We start from the raw sequence: 20,769 nt of genomic DNA on the forward strand, positions 1-20,769 counted from the left end.
ATAATTAGGACTAATAGTTGAGCAAATAGTTATGAGATGTTTTTATTTTATTTTTTGCACTGCACCTCGATAACATAAGTATATGGTTCAATAGGTAAGGCAGCAGTCATTTCAGGGTATTGGATCAGGACATTATTATGGAGATGCAGATTGCGTGTCGGGGTTTCAGGGCTGTTTATCGTTCTCAGAGGGGAACACAAAAGGTGTGGTTATCTTTATAATCATACACTAAAAGAAATGTTCATCGGACATCATCGTTATACAAGGTGCCATTATCCGCCTGCCTCACTGCTGTGTTTACAGGCCCCACAGACCCAAGCACAGGAAATATAGGATGGAACTTGTGCACAGTGAGATGTTTTTTGTTTTTTAAAGACTCACAATGGACAGTTCCTAAACAAAACAAACTATCAAATGCTTACTGTAGTAGCTGCAGATGTGTCTGTGAGCCAAAAGTAGAGACCATGAGCAGGCTACAGAAGTCTGATGAGCTTCTCTCAAACTGATTTTATTCATTTTCAAACTTGTAGTCTTCTTACCAAACCGATGCCGACTCAAGTGGCAGCACTTCGGGCAGTTTATCAGACTCTCTCTGGAGCCATAATAGGCTCGATACATGCGGCAGGCAATAAATACCAGGGGCATGCTCACCTACATCAGTACCAATATAGATGCTTTTTATTATTAAAAGCAACTAATGTACCGTCATATAAAAGAAATATGGCATGATTAATTAGGTGAATGTCTTTTTAATAGGCTACTTCTTAATATACATTTTATTGAGGACCTAATAATTTGCCAAACATGATGCTTTCTCGCCACTATTCTCTGTTCAATACTTAATCGCATGCATTTTTAATAAATGTTCTTAAAGTGAATAACAAGATGATCACTGCGTGCATGCACACAACAGCTACAGATCTGAAAATACTGCAGCACTATAAGAATACGCCCAGAACGTGATCTAATATAGTAGCTCCTTTTTTCTTCCAGACTGAAGCTAGTAAACAAACAAGGCTGCATTAGTAGTATCAAAACATTATATACATAAGCAGCAGTCCTCTTCATGACATACAAACAGGTTCTGATGTTTAAAATCGTTGGAATCTCCGCTTTTAAGCAATCTTGACTGTGTTTTTCTATTTAGCTACAAGTATGTTTGGGTTTATATGCTGACATTAGACAGCAAAGACGCTCCCCTCTGACAAGCACAGATAAGATGAATATTCCCTCCTATCTAGCCTTCCGCTATCTCTTTCATTTCAGCAAATCTTCTCCGTACCTCTGATTTCATGTCATTTGCAAGGTAAACATTTCTGTTTTTGTGTTGGACATGATGATTGGACGTGGTTTGTTTTTCATTATCTAAGTAAATCCATCAAATGCAGAGGGGTCAGGGTTTGATGTGATTGATCTGTCTGGTGTGCGTAGTCGATATTCAGCAGGTGGATGGTGGCATCATGCGGTGTGCTGCGAAGACACTTGATATGCAGCCCTGGACAAAGTCTCCAGTCACAGTTTTATTTCCCCGAGGATGCAACAGTGAAGTGTTCGGAAACCAGTTGATGTTTTCCATTTATTGCCCTCTGTACGTCCCCTGTAATTCTCCTGCACCCTGAGCTCAATTAGACAGACAAACCCCTAAAGGCGCAGTCAGCTTAGGCATGGCCAATTAGTTTCCCAAGCGATGTCAGAACTCCTTTGAACTGCCGTGTCGGCCTGTTGCATAGGCACTGATTCGGGATGACGGTGCTGCAGTGGCAAGCCTCTGCACTGTGACCTATTTTGAAACCAGTGAAAAAGGCAGATGATGGCACGGAAATTCTGAAACTTATAGCTATATATCTGAGCCAGGCCCCTAAAATTACCTTACATTCTTCCTCCAAAAGACATCCCTCAAATGACCCTACAAAGAGAATTATGCCATGCTATGTCAGTACATTTCAAACATTCAGCGTAGAATAGGCTCTATATCATTTCTCATTTTACTGTGTATTCAATGAATGCAAATGATGTCTTGCTGGCCGATGTTTGTGGCTGTGTGCGTGAGTGATAAGTAAATGAATGTATGCACTGAGAGTGGCTCTCATGTCAAGAGCTGTGTGTGGAGAGAGTGTATACTGAGCTCATGCGGTATGATTGTCACTTGACGCTTTCTTCCACTTAGGCAAGGGACCAGAGATACTCCTGGTAGGCGAGAAGCTGAATGACAATGAGTGGCACACGGTGAAGGTGGTGCGGCGTGGGAAGAACTTGCAGCTGTCTGTAGACAATGGCACTGTGGAAGGTACAGTGGGGACAAAGGAGCCGTGGTAACAAAGCTGCAGATATTAAAAGGCGTTTGTGGCTTAAGCAGAGTGTTTTGTTCCTCAGGCCACATGACGGGCCTCCACACCCGCCTGGAATTCAACAACATCGAGACGGGCATCATGACGGAGCGGCGTTTCATCTCAGTGATGCCTTCCAATTTCATCGGCCATCTGCAGGCTCTCTCCTTCAATGGGGTGCTCTATCTGGACCAGTGCAAGAACGGAGACATATCCTACTGCGAGCTGAACGCTCGATTCGGCATGAGGCACATCGTTGCCAATCCTGTAACTTTCCTAACGCAAGCCAGCTACTTGGCCTTCTCCACTTTGCAAGCCTACGCTTCCATGCACCTTTTTTTCCAATTCAAGACCACTAGTCCTGACGGCTTGATACTTTACAACTCCGGAGATGGTAGTGACTTCATCGTGGTGGAGCTCGTTAAAGGGTAAGTGCTTCTTCTTTCAGTGTGTCTGTCTTAAAAAACGGAAGCCAAGTGAGCAGGAGCTCTTCTTCTTTCCTGGGCTCAAAATTATCAAATCATGAGTCATGTTTTGAATCCATCAGCCTGCAGCAATGTAGAGACACCAAATGGCTTTGAAATCATTTGTTCATCATAAATAATTTTGTTAAGAGGAGACAAGACAGCATGAGTTCAGAGTCATCCCAAACACATTTGGCATTTTGACACCTCCACAAATATGTTGCGGATGTTTTATTCATCGTAAATCATTGTGGTTGCAGTGAGAATGGTAGAGAAGGGTTGTTGGAACAGAGCAAGCGATGCAACAATTGTACCTTCCCACTGTCAGACCTTGCACAGACTTTCTCCCAGTAAGCAATTAGTCAGCAGGAGGCCTTGTTCAGCTCTGGAGCCTGCAGCAGAAGCTTACACAGACAACAGACAAAAAGATGGCTTCCAACACTTCTGTCATAGATTTCCGGCTGCTCGGTGTTATGTGTGAAGTGTGGCAGCTTATTCATGGATGCTGCTTCACTTTGATTCCAACAGGATTTTGTTTTTTTTTGTTTTTAAGTGCACTGCTTGATGATTAAATTTAAAGTCAACATTTGTTTGCCCAAACACTCACTGGTGTGTTTACATATATTCACAGTTTTTTTATTTGAACGTCTACACAATACTTTAACATTACAGACGTTGAGCTTTTACCATGGTAGTATCAAAAACCTGACAGTATACAGTAATGCACACAACAGCACGCTCATGCATGCATTCAGAATAATTTAAAGCAAGCTTCAATCATATATCACCTGCCACACATAACTGGTGAGGTTAATTTGTAAATGGCCCACATGGAGGTGTAATTATAGATAAGAAATACTGAGTGTAAACATCTGTGTTGTCCTGTAGGTACATCCATTATGTTTTTGACTTGGGAAATGGGCCGTCACTAATGAAGGGAAACTCTGACAAGCCGCTCAATGACAACCAGTGGCACAATGTGGTGATCTCCCGCGACAACAACAACGTGCACATCCTTAAGATTGATTTCCGCACTGTCACCCAACACGCCAATGGAGCCCGCAACCTGGATTTAAAAGGTAATTTATCTGAACAATCGGAAGCATTTAAACAGAAGAAAAAGGGAACCATTGCTGCAATTAGTAACACAGGACAGTCAGGGCTCTATTTCAACGAGCTAAACACAGTCTGAAGGGCATGACACAAGAGCATTCATCTTTGTGTCCAAAAACACTTTTCCAAATTTTATGGTAGATATTTTGAACACAAAGTAAGGCTCATGGTTGAAAGGGGTTGTGGTTAGGCTTTTCATTATTCATAGGTGTGTTTTGGACCTAACATGAAATAAACCAATCACCTCACATTCACTTAAAAATACAGGGGTGCTTGAACCTCGTCTGACTATCATCATAACAACAGATTTGCCAAGAAGTAGGAAAGAAAGCTTTCTGCAGAGGAAACGTATCTACTCCATTACTATTTATGTAAATAACCATAATCTTTGTATCTTTGTATTGTGTACTGCTGCGTGTCTGAAATACTGCACCACTAAATTAAGATCAGATTTTTGTAAATAAATCAAACCTCAAGATAGCAATACACCAACAATGTGCCTGACCACGACTCATTTCAAGACCAACATTACCATGACCGCTCAGATGGGCGCAGATATATTTGCTATTTAAAAAACATGGACACTGGATAAAAAAATGACAACTGCATCGGTCTGAATCTAGGAAAGAAAATTGGCTCCTCTTTGGTGTAAGATGAAATCTTCTGTTTTCCTGTTTGACCTGACAGATTTTAAATAAAAAATAAATAAAAAAACAACATTCAACCATTCATACATTCATTCTAAAATTTGCATTATCTTGTACAGTTTTGTGTAAAGAATGTTATTTTTTTGGAAGCAATGAACACAATACTATTCTTTAATGTGTGCACTGCGCCCAGATGTGGCAAAATAAGTGCTTTTGGTTGAGAGATTTTCTCTTAATCAACTCTTGTGTCTTACAGGGGAGTTGTACATTGGAGGTGTTGGTAAGAGCATGTACAGCAGCCTGCCCAGGTTGATAGCATCCCGGGAAGGATACAAGGGTTGCCTGGCATCTGTGGACTTGAATGGAAGACTCCCTGACCTGCTGGCAGACACCCTCCACAAGGTGGGGGAGGTGGAGCGCGGATGTGGAGGTGAGGATTTATGAAAAACCTGTCAATCTTTCCTATAATCTGATTTCCTTTTATTTCAGCATTTGTCAAAGCGTACTGTTGATGACACCTAAAGAACTGTGACTGCTGACTGAAAATTATTTCCACTATATTTGTTCTGGTATTAACCATCTTTGTTGAATGCTCCATTGTGATTGGCCAGTGAACACTTTCTGTGGTTTCATTATTTCTGATTACACATGCTAACGCGTAATATCACTGTGCAGTGAAGGCGTCCAGCTGCTTTCACTCAGCAGTGAAGAGTTCTGCCAAGGTTTAATAATCTCCAATAATCTCCCCAGGTAGCCATGACTTTAACAAGAAACGCTGCTCTGGTTCGAAAGGACAGTTATACAAGTGTACCTAAAGTTTGCCATTGCACGTGGGTTGAGGTCAGGGAGTTTAAGACATATTTTTCTTTGTAGCATTTATTCGTTTTTAGTGGGGAGATTCAATCATTGGAAAACAATTGTAGCCCAGTGGTAAAAATGAATTTAAAGTCACTGGAATAAATACAAAATTATCAAGATGTATAAATAGAGTACAGAGGAGGCGCCTAGTAAATGTGGTGGAAACACCCCGCAGGTCCCAGCACCACCTGCACAGAGGACTCCTGCCACCACCAAGGAGTGTGTCTGCAGCTGTGGGAGGGCTTCTCCTGTGACTGCACCATGACCACCTACGGGGGCCCGTTCTGCAGTGACCGTAAGTGCAGGTTTATTATGCTCGACTGGGTAGAACGTTGGGAAAAGTCAAATTGAGATGATCCTGAATTGGTCAATAATTCATAAAATAGGATTTATCTTAAAATTAACATTTAGCCAAGAGTCATTTAGAGTCAGATAATTTTAGAGCTTTAAGGAGGTGGCAATATGCTGTATTACTCAAAATTACATTTTCTATGGAGAAAATAAATGAAGCAAATTGCTGTCTCGAAGGTCGGAAATCAATCTGAAGACTCATGATATGCTTTGGAAAATGAATCATAGTGGTCAAGCATGAAAACACTACTAAATTAGTTGTTTAAAAAAAAAGGGGCAAAAATCATGTAGTGCATTAATGATAACCCTTCAGGTGTGTATGATGACTTTTTTTATTCCAATAATAATAATTTAGGTAGTCTGAGTTTTACCATAGTTTTTCTCTAAAACATGGCAGAGATTGTTAGTTTGAGTGTCATCTGGTACTCACAAAAATTAAACAATTTTTTTAAGTATTGTGCCTGCCCTTGAATGCATGATAATGTAATGTATTTGTAACCTAACAAATCGATTCTGCTCGAATACATAACATATAACAATGAGATAGCCCCACATTTCAAAAACATATAGTCTGATTCCTGCTTCTGCTCTAAAGAGCTCCCGATGTCCAATATGACAGATCTGACTTTTACCAGCAGCCTTTCATTCTTATAATAGCAGATTAACATTAGCCTTATTGGTCCAGTCATGGTGAGTTAAGCTTCATTTGCTGCAAAGTCATTTAGAATAAAGACAAGAATCGTGCCTTTGTGGTAATCACTATTGAAATGTGCTGCTATGCAAGATTGTTTTAAGAGAGAAAAGGACATTAGACTCTAAAAACTCTGCAGGGGGGCTATTGGAGGGTAATTTACTGATGGCAGTGAGCGGAAGAAAGTCATGCTTGCAGGAAAAAGACGTTGGTAAACACGCCTCATCATTGATGATAGTCTGTTACTCAAAACTGCAATCAATGTACCAGTCAAAGTAAATACTTCAGCAAGTTAATACACTAAGTAAACTTTGTCGAGTAGATGTTCTGCTTTTCCTTGATTTGGAAAAGCTGCTCTCCTCCTCCACTAGTTTCAACAAGTCGTCTCATTAATCAGCTTGTTTCCAGTGTTACAAACTAACACGCGGCCAAATGTGCTTGCTGGCATAACCTATTGATCTAACCTGAAAATCCATAGTTGGTCCTCTGTAGTCTTTATCCATTACATCCCCTTTTCGTTCCAAGACTGCACTAGAGGAAAATGTATGTTTTGGTGTCCAGGCGACTTTTTACTTTCTGCATCACAAATAGGAAAAATTACTGAATGAAGCAGGAGAGCTGACCTGGTTGTGAATTACTAAATTCAGGTCATAAATTAAGGACTTCATTTCAAATAATACAATTTAGTCCATGTAAATAACTGCCAAAGCGCATTTAATTGTTGGGACTTTAAATTTACAACTAAACATGTTGGTATTTCTTAATTTGCCAGTAGAAACTGGGCATTTCATTTGAACAGGCTTCAATAACTCCTTTTTTAAAACAAAAATTGTGAATTGGAACTTCATCATATGACGTAGGAAGGCACATTTTATGTATTTTCCAATGTATATAGTTTCAGTACGTTGATTTCTAAATCACTTCAATGTCTTTTAAAACTGACCCTTTTGTGTTCACTTTTGATCACTGAGAATAGTAGAGCTGTTATTTTGTTTTTGTTCATGTCTTCTCCACACAGTTAATAGTCGTGACCAGCTGTGTTTTGTCAAAGCAAACAGATTTCCAGCAGCTTGTCCTCTTATATAAGCAACAAAAAAAACATGCTGTTGTTCTTTATTAACCTTGAAAGGGATTCCAGTCATGTGAGATTACATGTTTGTATGCAGTTGTTTAGCTCCAATCACAAGTTCAAAGGACGCACCATAAAACTCCTCCCAATATCTTAAAGAAACATCTCTAGTTGAATTTCTATATTTTCTGTAATTGCAGTTTAGTCATGCACATCACATCATCTAAGCTGGAATGGCTGCCTACGGCTAAACCTTCACACCGCTCACAAAGTGTTGCATATGGAGGCCGGGAACAGCCATGCTTCCAATCACCAGATAACAAGTTAATGATTTTGCAATCAGAAGAAAACAAAGGTCACTTTCCAGTGATGACAGGTTAATTTATCTTGATATCATGAGAAAACAAAAGTCAGATTTCTCAAGATAATTTATGTTTACATATCAACAGTGATGGAGGAAGTATTTAGGCTCTCTGAGATTAAAATAATGTTGTTGTTACTGACAATCAGCAAAATGTGCCCTGGTGTCATCAGACTTAAATGCACTCTCAACCAGGAATCTTTTGTAGTCATTGCATCTGACTGGGTGTAGAGATCTATTGGAGAAGCCTTTGACCAATCAGCACTGACCACCACATGAAATATACCATTGCTGCAGCGTTATGTTGGAAAAAAAAATGCTTGACTTTAATTTCATCATAGTAAGCCTCCCTTCACTGGTCACCTATTGGCCCCGCTTCAGAGTGGCAGTGTAAACATGAATTCAAACGGGGTTCCCAGACTATGATCACAGCAAATAAAACTGATGCTATGAGCAATAGCGTAAGGAAGCCAAACTAAGCTAAATGTACTTAAAAGTGTCAAAAGTTGAAGCACTTAATGCAGAAAAATGACCTTTTCTCGTGATATTCTATAATACAATCTGTACGATAATTGTAGCTGCTGCATGTGTAAGCAGCATGTTAGTGTACACTGTTAACAGTGAATCACACTTCATCTCAAACGTTTTGTGTCGATCCTGAATTTGTAAAGGGACACTTCTAAGTAGGCTACAATAGTTCCCTCTGAAATAGTGAAGTAGAACTAATTTGATTGAAATGGATATACAACAAAAAAAAAGTAAACTTTGTCAAAAGTGTACTTAATTTCAGGACTCAACCTCTACAAATCAAGCAGATATTAGCTTTTCGTTTTCTCGTGATAGCAAGATGAATTCACGAGACAATGAGCTTAATACTTAGTTTGTTATGTCGAGATCATGGCATTAAAAAAATATTAGCAAAAACAGCCATTGTCGGTTTCCGCAGTTGCAGGCAAGAATATACTTACAGCAATATATATGGTTTGCCTGGGACTGAGGCAAGATCTGGCTGTGAATTATATTGAATACAGTCATTTGTTGATCTTAATGATGCATCAATATGGTTCAGTCAGAGTGTTTTGATATTTGGAAAAGAGTTAGTAAATACTTCAAAATTCTATACAACACAAATGTGCTGTGTTCAAGCACTATTTCCACCAGAAATGTATTCCTATATGGCCCTGAGAGAGACACGTCTAAGATTACAGCAAAATAACATTTTCAACAAACAAACAATTTCATTGTATTCTTTTTGGTTTTCATCTAGCGGTGTTCAGAAAGGACGCTCAATCATGCGGGTGGTAAATGGCATGTCTGGCCAATATCAAAGGTCAAACCAATACATCAGTCCAACTCGGAGAAAATAACAAGCCTCCAGCGTCACATTGAGCCATCATCGAAGTCATTAACACAAATGGAAATGTGACTATAATGTGAAAACACAAGCAAATACGTAGGCCGGACAATATTTTGCAACCATCAGTATTAGTTGGTGAAGCCCGTCTCATCCGAGCCACAATATCTGCTGCTTGGTTTATCTCGCCAACATTAAAGCCGAACAAATCTACTCCTCCCCACCTTTGACTTCTTCTGCATCTGTGCAGCAGCCCAGAAGGTCAGCAAGAAACCAGCATTAATAAGAAAGGAGCGCTTTGCTGATCGGATTGTTTTCATTATTTGACAGAAAACAGTCCCAGAAGAAGAAGAGCAGAAACTTGTCAAACCACTAATATTCCTCAGTCGGTTTGTGCCTCAGTACATTGATATTGATATACAGAAAGCAATTTACCAAGTCTGCTATAAACATCTGTGCTAATTACCTCCAGGTCATTGTTTCATCACCAAAATAACCCAGAATGATGTTCTGTGCTCAATTAACATATGGAGTGTGTAATTATTGGTTAACCTCTGCAGTTACAGATGATTGTTTTGGCATATTCATTACAGGCTTGCGTGTGTGTGTGTGTGTGTGTGTGTGTGTGTGTGTGTGTGTGTGTGTGTGTGTGTGTGTGTGTGTGTGTGTGTGTGTGTGACAAGAGACAGAGTGTGTGTGTGTGTGTAAGAGAGAGAGAGAGAGAGAGAGAGAGCACGAGACAGCTTGAAAAAGTGCAATCTGTCTGACCATGTGCATATTTCTAACTAATCATAAGCAAATACCACCATTATTTTTGTCATAGCAAGCGCAGAGAAATCATTTCAATTAAGTGACAACCGTCGTGACAAATATTCGACTTCCTATGACATAGGCGTTAACAATACGCTCTTAAAAGCCGCAATGGGCAACCGCTGATTTTTAACTATATGTGGCATGACGTTTCTTCCTTCAATCGTCATCGATGTCGTCCCACCCCATCCCAGCCGTGTCATTTGACACACAATAAGCTCCGCACACGGAACAAACACATGAAATTCCACCTGACTAAGCTTTACGTGACCTCAGCGCTCGCACACGTCAGCTATCTGCAGAGTGGAACCCTCTTTCGACGTTCACTCGTAAGTCCATGTTTCCTTTGTATTCTTTAATTCCCATGGAAGTAAGGCAGACTGTAAATTGAGCCTGTAGCCCACAGGCTACTGTATGTACAGCTGCAAGATGAAGCAAACTGTAGTTTATAAGAAACCATTAAAGCTAATTTACCTGTTGTACATTTTTGGAAATAATCTTTCTGTAGATTTATCTCTAAAACACTTGTGTATGTGTGAAGTGTAGAAAAAAAAAAAAAGGGAATGTACTCCGTTGTACTGGACGATAAAGTGTTACAAAACTGGAAGTTGAAGTGCTCAATCAAATCCTATTTTCCCTTTGACCTTCATTTCAGGTGGAGTCATTCACGATTATGAGTGTGTCCCAAAGGCCACAAGGATAATCCAGGATAGAGGTTCAGACTTAATCTCGCGCCCCGGGACAGAGGCTCAAGAAAACATACTGCTGTTCATGACACGGTGACCTACCAGGCACAGACTTGTGAGATACTACCGATTCTGGACCATTTTAAGTCTTATGACCAAGCATACGTGTCTATAAGAAACTTGACCTCTGAGCCTTTTCGTCTACTCTGCGAGAAGCGTTTTAAGACCGACACATTCAGCAGACTGCGCAAGCCCAGTACAGCTTGTGCAAGTCAAAATTAATGGTTATATTACATGTTGGAGAAGTTAGGCGTTGTCTATTTGACTCCAGTGCTTGAATGCAGGAGTTCATGAAAGAAGGTCTTTCAGTCATTCTCTACAATTTCATTAGTCAGTCGAGCCCGAATCGAGTTCACCCTACTGCTATCTTATTATTAGATAATGATACCTTACAACATCCTTCACTTACCCACCACATATAGAAATAAATAATACCTAAGCTCTCAACCACTTAACACAGTCTATAAAGAGGTATTATTACTATGAAAAGGCTGTATCTTCTGTAGGGCAGAGTTCTGCTTGTGCAAGGTTTTCCTGTTGGCTGCTTACTTCACCTTATGAACACATGGGTGACTGCAGAGTGTGACCATCTGCATTAGCTGGTTCTGCTTTTAGCTTTGCAAACCAAAACATGCAAGGACTCTTCCTCCTGCGGAAGCGACGAACAACCTCAGACTCAGTGAAAATTGCACTCGCGAAGTTTTTTTTAACAGCAATATGTCTTCAGACTGGTTGGTGTAGCAGACTCCATCAATTACTTTCCAAATCTTTGGAGCCACACACACACACACACACACACACACACACACACACACACACACACACACACACACACACACACACACACACACACACACACACGCGCGCGCGCGCACACAAAGGAAGCGAGAGACACACTCACGATGTAAACTCAGGCTAAAGTAATGCTATCAAACTTTGAAACCTTTGCATTTGACAAAGCTGATGCGAGGCATCATTTTTGAGATGCGGGCTGTTGTTTACGCTACACGTCGATCATGTGATTTACTTCATCGAATAAGAAAAATTGCCATTGATTGTTGGTCTGTGGATGGACCGTCTGCACGGCGCTTTACTCTCAAATGGCCCTGCATAGCTGAGGTAGGCTAACGATATACGAGCTCTACCTGGCAGCTCCACACAGAACTTTTCGACAGTTCTTGTCATCTCTACATGTTTCCACTGTAGTATCTCATCTCACATTTTACCGGAGCCTGGTAGTAACATGTTCTTCTTCTCCTCCTTTTGATGTTTAATGGTGGTTGGCAAAAAGCTTTAAGGTACATTATTGCCACACTCTGGCAGTAGTAATTCATTGCTGTCATGTTGCCAGGGAAACGAGGGAAATAGGACGAGGCGGTTGTTACACAAACTATTCGATTTTTTTAAAAAAATTTATGACTATTCAAATGCATGTCCTACCCATAATGTACACTAGGATTTTAGAATCATCGACTAAATTAATTAAAAATAATAAAATTTGTAGTCATTATGTAGATTTAAACTTAAATTGTAAATTCTGGAGTCATCCATCGATAAGAATAAATTAATGGATTTCATGAGATTTACTGCACAGTGCATGTCGGGATCAGGCTTCAGATGGATGGATGGATCGAATGGAAATTTAGGAACACCTCATTTTCTCATAAATTGATTTAATTAATTTATCCATATAAAAATGTTGAATTCTCAAGTACCGTTTTGCAGATGTCGGCTCTTTGGTTTTTTTCATCACCAGCCACCTGGTTTTTGTCAGCTTTGTTAAACTTAGACGCAGAGTATCCCATAAATGATCATCTCTGCCAAATCTCCACTCTGTGTGAGTCATATGGAAACCCTGAGCCCAAGACTGCTGGCACAGCTCCCCACAGCTACATCATGGAGTTAGAAAAGCTTGAACATAGTGTAATTGACTGCCAGCTCTTACAGGGCCATAAAAGTTAACCTGTGATTTACAAAAAGCATTTGCTTAAATCGTCGCAAATCTTTGCCAAAATAAAAACTGTGCAAATTCGTCCTCGAGTGAAATACATCACAGGTCAATGTCTTACCACTCACAGCATTTTTACAGCTTTTCAGCTTCTTAGGCACCAGTGAAAAACTTTTGACATTTACATAGATGTGAAAAGAAGTCAAGGACCTGAGGGAAGAATGCCCCCTTTGACTTTTTTTGGCTTCTCTCCTTGTAGTTTCTCACATTAAAGAGCATCTTTGTTGTCTTGTGCGTTGTACTTCAAAGGTTTTTCTCTCAAGGGCAGCATTATGTCATTGAAATTATTATGCAGCGACCAAAAGCACGTAAGAATGATTAATAGCCAATCTGTCATTTCCAATTCACCACAAAGTGAGCAGTTTTCAGGAAGGCTATCAGTGATCAGACCCGATTACAGTTTTACTTCTTTCAGCAACATTTGAAAGGACACCATTTTGAAACTCAGTGACACAATGACTCATGCTGTTTAATAAGCTTGCATGCGTAAAGAAAACTGGTGATACTGTTCCACCAACTGAGCACATATGAATTTGAGTAGACACAATAGGAGATTTTAGCTCATATGACCCAATTATTTTTGAAGAATAGCTTTGGTAGGGCACAAAATAAGAGTTAGGGATTACTGAAATAGCTCGCTTCCACCAATCTACTCAAATGAAACCATTGAATTTACTAGTATTTGTGGTTGGTACGTAACAGAATGCCAAACGGGCACAAGGACAACAAATTAGTTCTCATCCATTTGAGAATTTGTCTCCTTCAAAAATCAGTTGAAATGTAAAATGACTAATTAATCCAAGTCACATTCTAAAACAGGCATTACATTTACATCATGTCACCTGACATCTGTTCATTTCCTAAATAAATTAACAACCAGGGAAATGTTTCTTAAAGTTGTCCTAAAATCAGTTTTCTTCCTTCCCGTTTATGAATTTATTAAATGAGTTTTACTCCTGCTTGGCAAGTGTAAATTCAGTAGCTAGTTAATTAATGGTATGATGTGGTAATCACTATAAAGAACATTAAACAAGAAATTATAAACAGAAATCAATTGTTTCATTTAAATATTTGGCTTCTTTGAGTACTAATAGTTATAATAATAGTCAAGGTTTTATTTGTATTTTTTGAAAGATGTCACTTTACCTATAAAAGGCAAATTTTCCACCAGCTCATTCAGTGTCATTGGAACCATTCTCTCTCTGTGTCCACGCATGTATTAGCTTTCTCTCTGCGGCAGCTCGGAGCGTTTGTGGTGAGATTTAAAACACTACCACTAACCATGTCAATGGGACGCCGCAGTCATCAAGTTTCTGTTTCTACTTTTAGCCCCATTAACATCACACAATGTTACAACAGGAAATATCAGGACAGGAGGAAATACACAATTCTCCTTCTAAAAACCTTTGTGAAACTATTAGAGATACAAATAAAGCCTTTTCTCACCATCACTAATAGAGCACTCACAAAATTGCTCTTGCTGTGAACACCACTGTGTGATTGCAGTCTTCACACTCCCCAGTGTTGTTTGTTGTTCAGAGGGCAATATTCTCAACTACTGCTGCCCATCAATTATTCTAAACAGGAAATTGGGTGGATTTCTGTTAAGCTGGGAATACTTGAAATACTCATGTTGTGTGCATTTTAGAACATTAGTATTCCTCTTGAGTAACTTGAGGAATGTTTCATGTTACATTAAAATACTTTTATTGTGTTTTTTCCCACCATGCTTTCATACTTTACTTATACTTTTAAGGCAATGTTAAACAGCAGCAAGGCACTACAGTAGAGTCCTATCCAATATTTCAGCCACTGTATTATTGTAAGTGGATTTTTATTTTTTCCTTCCTAGGGGGTAAAAGCTTTATTTAGTGATATTTGATGCTTTGCAGAGCTGCTAAAAGCAGGTGATAGCTGCGTAAAGCTGCAAAAAGAGGTGTTGATTCATAGTGGGATCCATAGTACTAGTAACTCTTTCATGTAACAATGAGTCATTTGATTCAAGGGTGCATAATTTGTAAACATTAGATATCCAGCTTTATCCCGAGAAACAAATGTTTTATCACTAGCTAGAAGGGAAACCAGCTTTAGTATTTTTGGTTTGTATTTGCTGAACTGTTTTTCAGCCAGTTAGCTTTTGGAAAAAAAAAATTAAAAAAAAACCTTTTTATATTTCAATGAACTTCAGACAATTTATTTCAAATGCCTCTAACAATCTGTCCAAAATAGGTGCATCAACAACACATTTATTGAGAGCAAACGGCAGTTACCAACAAAGATTTATGTGTCTTCCCACATGATGTCTACATTTCCTATTTAGGAATTATTCTATTCCTCAAAAGTAATACAATGCCATATTATTATCCTCAATGTATAATTACTCTTATGTCACAAGATTTTTAAACAGTAATTAAAAGAAGTTTACCTTCTGCATCCCCTTTTTTGGTAAGTACATGTAGCACGTGTTTTTCAGCCACTTTAGTGGTGTGACTAATGGGATAGGAATATCTGCGTGTTGGCCAGCTGACCCAGTACTTCAGTGTAGTCTGAAATATCTTAACAACAATTTGCGTTCATGGTGAAATTTGGGGATTTCCCGACTTTTTTTTTATCTAGTGCCATCATATAGACTATGTAAGAGCAAAGAAGTGGGACTTTAATAGTTCGGTCTTCATTATAATGAGATTACACATAACAGCTTGTGTGCCCATAGTCTTTGTGTTATTATTTTCAGAGTGAAGTGCATTAAAACACTCCACTGTTTGCAGTGTTAAGTACCCAGTGTCTTAATGCTCTCATTAACCTCAAGAATCCACATCATCAACAATCAGTAATTCTTTCTTCACAAATAAAACTGCTCATTACTTAAAGTGAGACAAGCTAGACATTGCCTCCCTGACCTCCTGCAACCTTTGAGTAAAGTGTCACGGATCAGGATAATTTAATGCAAGCTGATAGCTCATTAGAATGCAAACAGACAGAGGATGTGCTAAGCTATGTTTAACAGATTGGAAAATACAAGCCACACTGCCAGTTTCACTCAGATATGCGACAGGTTATTTCATGATTAGTCATGGTCTCTTATGACTCACCCTGCAAACACTGACTGCCGGAGAGGGAGTTCAATCTTCTGCCAATGTCACACTGACTAACACAGTTAGGAGAAATATCTAAACCGCTATAATACACACTTTACTCACTCTGTCCACCAAGGACTTCAAACCACACTTACAGTGTCTGAGATTGGAAGTTGCAGGAGGCAATCTAGCATCACTCTGCAGCCATTGTTTGAGTTCCACAACATCAGAGGCCATTCTTCTACAGTGTGCGAGTTGTACTTTCATACCTTTTATGAGTTATGATGGCTTTTGCCGGCATCCTTTTCTAGTGCGTGTGTGATATTAACTCTCTGGACATTTTTACAATATGGTATATCTAAACTCTGTCTGTGTAGGCCAAACACATGTAATACAGTAAATAGTACATCTTCTGCATCCGACTCGGTCGCCGAGGACATTACGCACACCTACTTACAGCAGAAACCCGACTGCACATCAGGCGTGTCAATCAAAACAGACACACCCCCAACATAGTTTTTTTAGGCCTAATTTCTAATTATTGCCGAGATTATTTTCGGATTGATCGACAGAAAAACTAATAAGAAGAAGTAACTATTATCCATATTGGATAATCCTGACCACCCTCTCCACCACCTGCTGCAGGGACAGTGGAGCACTTTCTCCAAAAGACTCCTCCAGCTCCGCTGTCACAAGGACAGATACAGGAGATCATTCCTGCCCACTGCAATAAGACTACAATAACTCACCTCACACAACAATAACACTGTTGTCTGTGTTTCTTGGTTGTTTATATATAAAAATATGTACTGTATATACTGTGCATTTTATATATATATATATATATATATATATATATATATATATATATATATATATATATATATTTATTTTTTTTTACTGTTATTTTATTGCTTTTTATTATTTTATTATTATTTTATTGCTTTCCTGTATGCTGCTATAACGAAAAAATGTCCCCTTGGGGATTAATAAATAATCCTAACCTAACCTAACCTAATTTAAGTGAATAACAGCATTTTTATTTTTGGAAAAAAATTATTGACTTTGTATTTCATGAGAGATGTTGAATGGGAGTCTATGGAGCCAGGGCCTTTTTGGAGCCGACCCCTAGCGGCCCTCGTTTCAATTCGCACTTTGAGGCACTTCCGCTTTGGCCTCACTTTTATATACAATCTATGTTATTACCTAATATACCCTGTCACTACAAGCAATTAGTCTGTCCTCAAATGATTAAAAAAATAATATAGGATTCTTATTATTATTATTATAGACGTGTAGACTCTCATAATCCGGTAGAAACATTCAACCTGGGCAGTCATTGGGATAACCTAATTGCAGTATTAGTGTGCAGCCTGTAAATCAAATATAAACTTGATTGCTAGAGTAAATCAATCCTCTGCCTGGTATCATTTGCCTTACATAAAGTTTATTCAATAACAGTAAAATTATTCACCTTAGGGAATTCATTTTTACCAGGCAGATGTTTTATTGCCATGAAACCGACACACATTGAGTGAATGCACTCACTAAAGGCTTATTTTGTGCCTGTGATTTGAGTATCATCTTCACACACTGTATTAAATGCCTGCTTTGTTAGAAGTAACTGACTCTATTCTGTTGTGGAAACTGACTTATTGTCAACATCCTCAACAGCTCCTTCAAGCAGAAAAGACTTATTTTATGATAGAGCTTTGCCAATTACCTGGTAGCGCTTGTGCACTGAAACACAGGGAGCTTCTCCCTCGCTGTCCCTCCCCCCCAAATGGATTAAAACATGTAAAACTACCAGTACTGTGATTTAAATGGGTTGCAGGGAACAGCGCTCTGCAATTGTGGAAGTGAAAGCAATGATCATAATCAAATTATGATATAAAAGTATAATTGACCTTCTCTACAAAGTCTGATAATATTTGTGAAACATTCTAAGTGATTGTAAGTATGTATTAAATTGAAAAGAAACTATGTTAAATTTGCAGAAGCGACAGAAATGTAACTGGAGTGCAGTTCAGAAAATAAAGTGAAGGAGCTTGCCGCCTTGAAGATTAATTTTGTAATTTATATAATAAAAAATATGCAAGAAAAACCAAGTTCATAACCAGGCTTCACAATTTAGGCTATCATCTGAGAGATGCCTCAGAAAATATATCCTTGTGGTTGAAAAGCAATATTTACCATTTCTTAGCAGAGATTATGCAAATCAATAATGTAAAACTTGATTACTCAGTTACAGTAAGGCTTGGTCTGCTGAGCACGTGCTCTTTTTAGCACTGGTCATAAATGTTGCATTATAGGTATCTATGTCAGTCTCTCTATCTCTTTCAATTTGTCCGATAATGCATTCATGCGTAATATTTTGGTCGGGCAAAAGTCTTAAATAATAGGGAACTGCTTTTCCTCAACAAACAGAAATGCGTACATTCTCCCAGCTGCATGTCAGAGGTAGACTGAGGCCAAAGCCTCTATTGTAGTATTATAACCAAACAATAAAGCTGAAAGATTCACTTTAAAGAGCCGTCAGGAACGCTGTATATCTGCCTGAAAAAGCCTTGGTGTGATGACCGATTTAAAAAGCCAAAGGCAGTTTTAGACTCCACAATAACAAGATAAGAGCCGGGCGGAAGGCTGCATCTGCAGCTCCAACAGACAGACAAATCCAAGAGGATCCATTTGCATTAGAGAGGAGAGTTTATTTTTATAATAACAGGCAATTTGTTAAAGAGGCTATTTTGAAATAATATTCATATAAAGGCAATTTTTTAAAAGAATGCTATTTCAAAATTGCTTTGTCACTAACCAAAGAAGTAACAGCAATCATAATAAGCCAGCAGGTGAAGTAACCAAGGGCACATATAATTATGGCAATAAACAGTGTAAAAGTGGAGTGAGAGGCTCAGCAAGAGGTTCGGTACTTCTGCGCACAATGAGTGCAGTGGGTGTGTAGAGATACAACGTAAAGTATAAATTGTTCCACTGGCAGCTCGTGCCTCTGTTCACACTCCCATTCTCCAGGATGATATTCAGCATAGTGTCTCTAAGGCACGATCCAATTTTGGGACTAACATTATGCAAGACTTGATTACCAAGTGGTCAGTCCCCACCCTGCTCTGACAGTCCCTCTGTGCCCTGCTCTCCATGGGAATATGGTGGGTTTCACTTGACACCCAGACCACGCAGCAGCTGAGACTCAGATGAATGCTAGTCTATGCCGGCTCCCAGGGGGAGGCCGGGGCTTCCTAGTCCCTAATGCAGGGGCTGTGTGAGAGGAGAAAGGTTACATTCAGTTTACATCATAAAGGCGAGACACACACACACACACAGAGGCCTTCAGAGGCAGAGTTTGCCTCTCTCTGGCTTCGTTTCTGTTTTTCTGTCACTCTCTCTAACACTCAGACACACTCACTTATACATCATTCACTAGCTGTTCCTCTCGCAAAGTCAAGCTCGCACTCTGCGTGATGCTCGATAAAATTATAACCCGCTGTAATGAAGAATTTAGGAGGAGAGTGCCTGTCATGCGGCCACGCCGTTGTGGTTGTCTGCGCCACCGTTTGGCAAGACTGAGTCTACACTTTGGTTTGAGGATCCACTACATCAAATAATTTCAAACTCCTCGGTGACAACTGGGTACAAATTAACATCCTCGTCGTTTAGATCAGATTATGTTGTACTTCGGTCTTCACCTCAACAATAACCAGCGCTGGTCGAGGCGTGATCGTCAGATTAAATGCCATTTATCATAACAGGAGGTAGAAAACATTCACATTTGCAGAGCTTTAAAGCAATACGAGAGGATTTGAAGGTCTTTAAAATCACACTACGTGTGCTCAGTTTACAGATGCATTGAAACTGCAAAATTATGTAATGTTATCAGGAAGAAGTCAACTTACACAAAACTACAAAATTAACAAGGATCAAGTTGAATCTAACAGAAACCAGCATGCATATGGGGTTGTATATATGAATATTCAGCGAATAGCAGTTTGTAGCTATGTTTGTAGTGGACAAATATATTATAGCAGTATTACAGTCCCTTTTATCTACTGCTTGGCAGTACGAACACATTTTTTTTATCACTATGTTTTCAAGATGTAGGCGATTTCATGTTATGGTACATTTTTTGCATGTCTGGGCCTTTGCAAAGATTTCCAGTGGCTTATTCTACCAGCACATGAATATGATAATATATCAATGTCATCATGTATATATCACACACTTGAATAAAGACTGTCAATCGTTATTTTCTTCCTCGACATTCTGCAAAAGACCCAGACATTGCAACACATCCAGCCTTTCACTTAGCTCCACTATATGTGCCTTTATGTTCACCTTAAAGATGTGCTTACTTAATAGTAAACTCCCTCTTGTGGCATAAAAGTGTAACATAGCTTGTCTTTATATGGAACGAACTGGAGCTCAGTGACTGCTAACTACACAGTACATATCTCTGAGTGTTTTAATCAATGGCCTGAACTTATTTTTTTAACTGTCTGTAGTGGGGCCATGTTCTTGTACAGGGTGATTTTTATCGCGTTCTTTACGTCGCTTCACCTCTTGCTTTTCCTGGCATATATAGTGCCTCGAGAAATCCTCCTTAAAGCAATGTCCAAGCTTCATTGTTTCATTGGCGCTACTGGATAACTGCCTCGAATCCAACGACCATAATCGCTCTTGCTATTCCAACACAGACTAACATTACTAGTGTCACCGTTGCTTGTAACAACAGTGGCTCTATAAAAGGTGTAAAGTCTTTTGGACTTTTTTAAAACCCAAAACCCTCCAAACCGCAGAAGGAGCTCCCCTCTTGGGCACAGGTTCTTCTGGTGGATCTCTCTTTCTTCATTTTCCAGAAGTCTTTTCTATGTACTGTAGCAC

At 39.2% G+C, this 20,769-nt stretch overlaps 1 protein-coding gene across 6 annotated transcripts in view; it reads left to right on the forward strand.

Moving 5' to 3' along the window:
* The window catches only part of nrxn2a (neurexin 2a), a 118,195-nt gene that overhangs the window by 56,032 nt on the left and 41,394 nt on the right, over positions 1-20,769 (forward strand). For all 6 annotated transcript variants that reach the window (XM_069713327.1, XM_069713332.1, XM_069713330.1 and 3 more), the window contains 5 exons: positions 2,168-2,287; positions 2,374-2,755; positions 3,680-3,870; positions 4,808-4,981; positions 5,585-5,704. In XM_069713327.1, coding sequence (XP_069569428.1) covers positions 2,168-2,287; positions 2,374-2,755; positions 3,680-3,870; positions 4,808-4,981; positions 5,585-5,704 — 987 coding nt within the window. The remainder of the gene's footprint in view (positions 1-2,167; positions 2,288-2,373; positions 2,756-3,679; positions 3,871-4,807; positions 4,982-5,584; positions 5,705-20,769) is intronic.

This window comes from Brachyistius frenatus, unplaced genomic scaffold, assembly GCF_029030835.1.
Source record: "Brachyistius frenatus isolate BFR_SWC_R1_liver_20210118 unplaced genomic scaffold, ASM2903083v1 Contig_117, whole genome shotgun sequence".
In the NCBI taxonomy this organism is placed as follows: domain Eukaryota; kingdom Metazoa; phylum Chordata; class Actinopteri; family Embiotocidae; genus Brachyistius; species Brachyistius frenatus.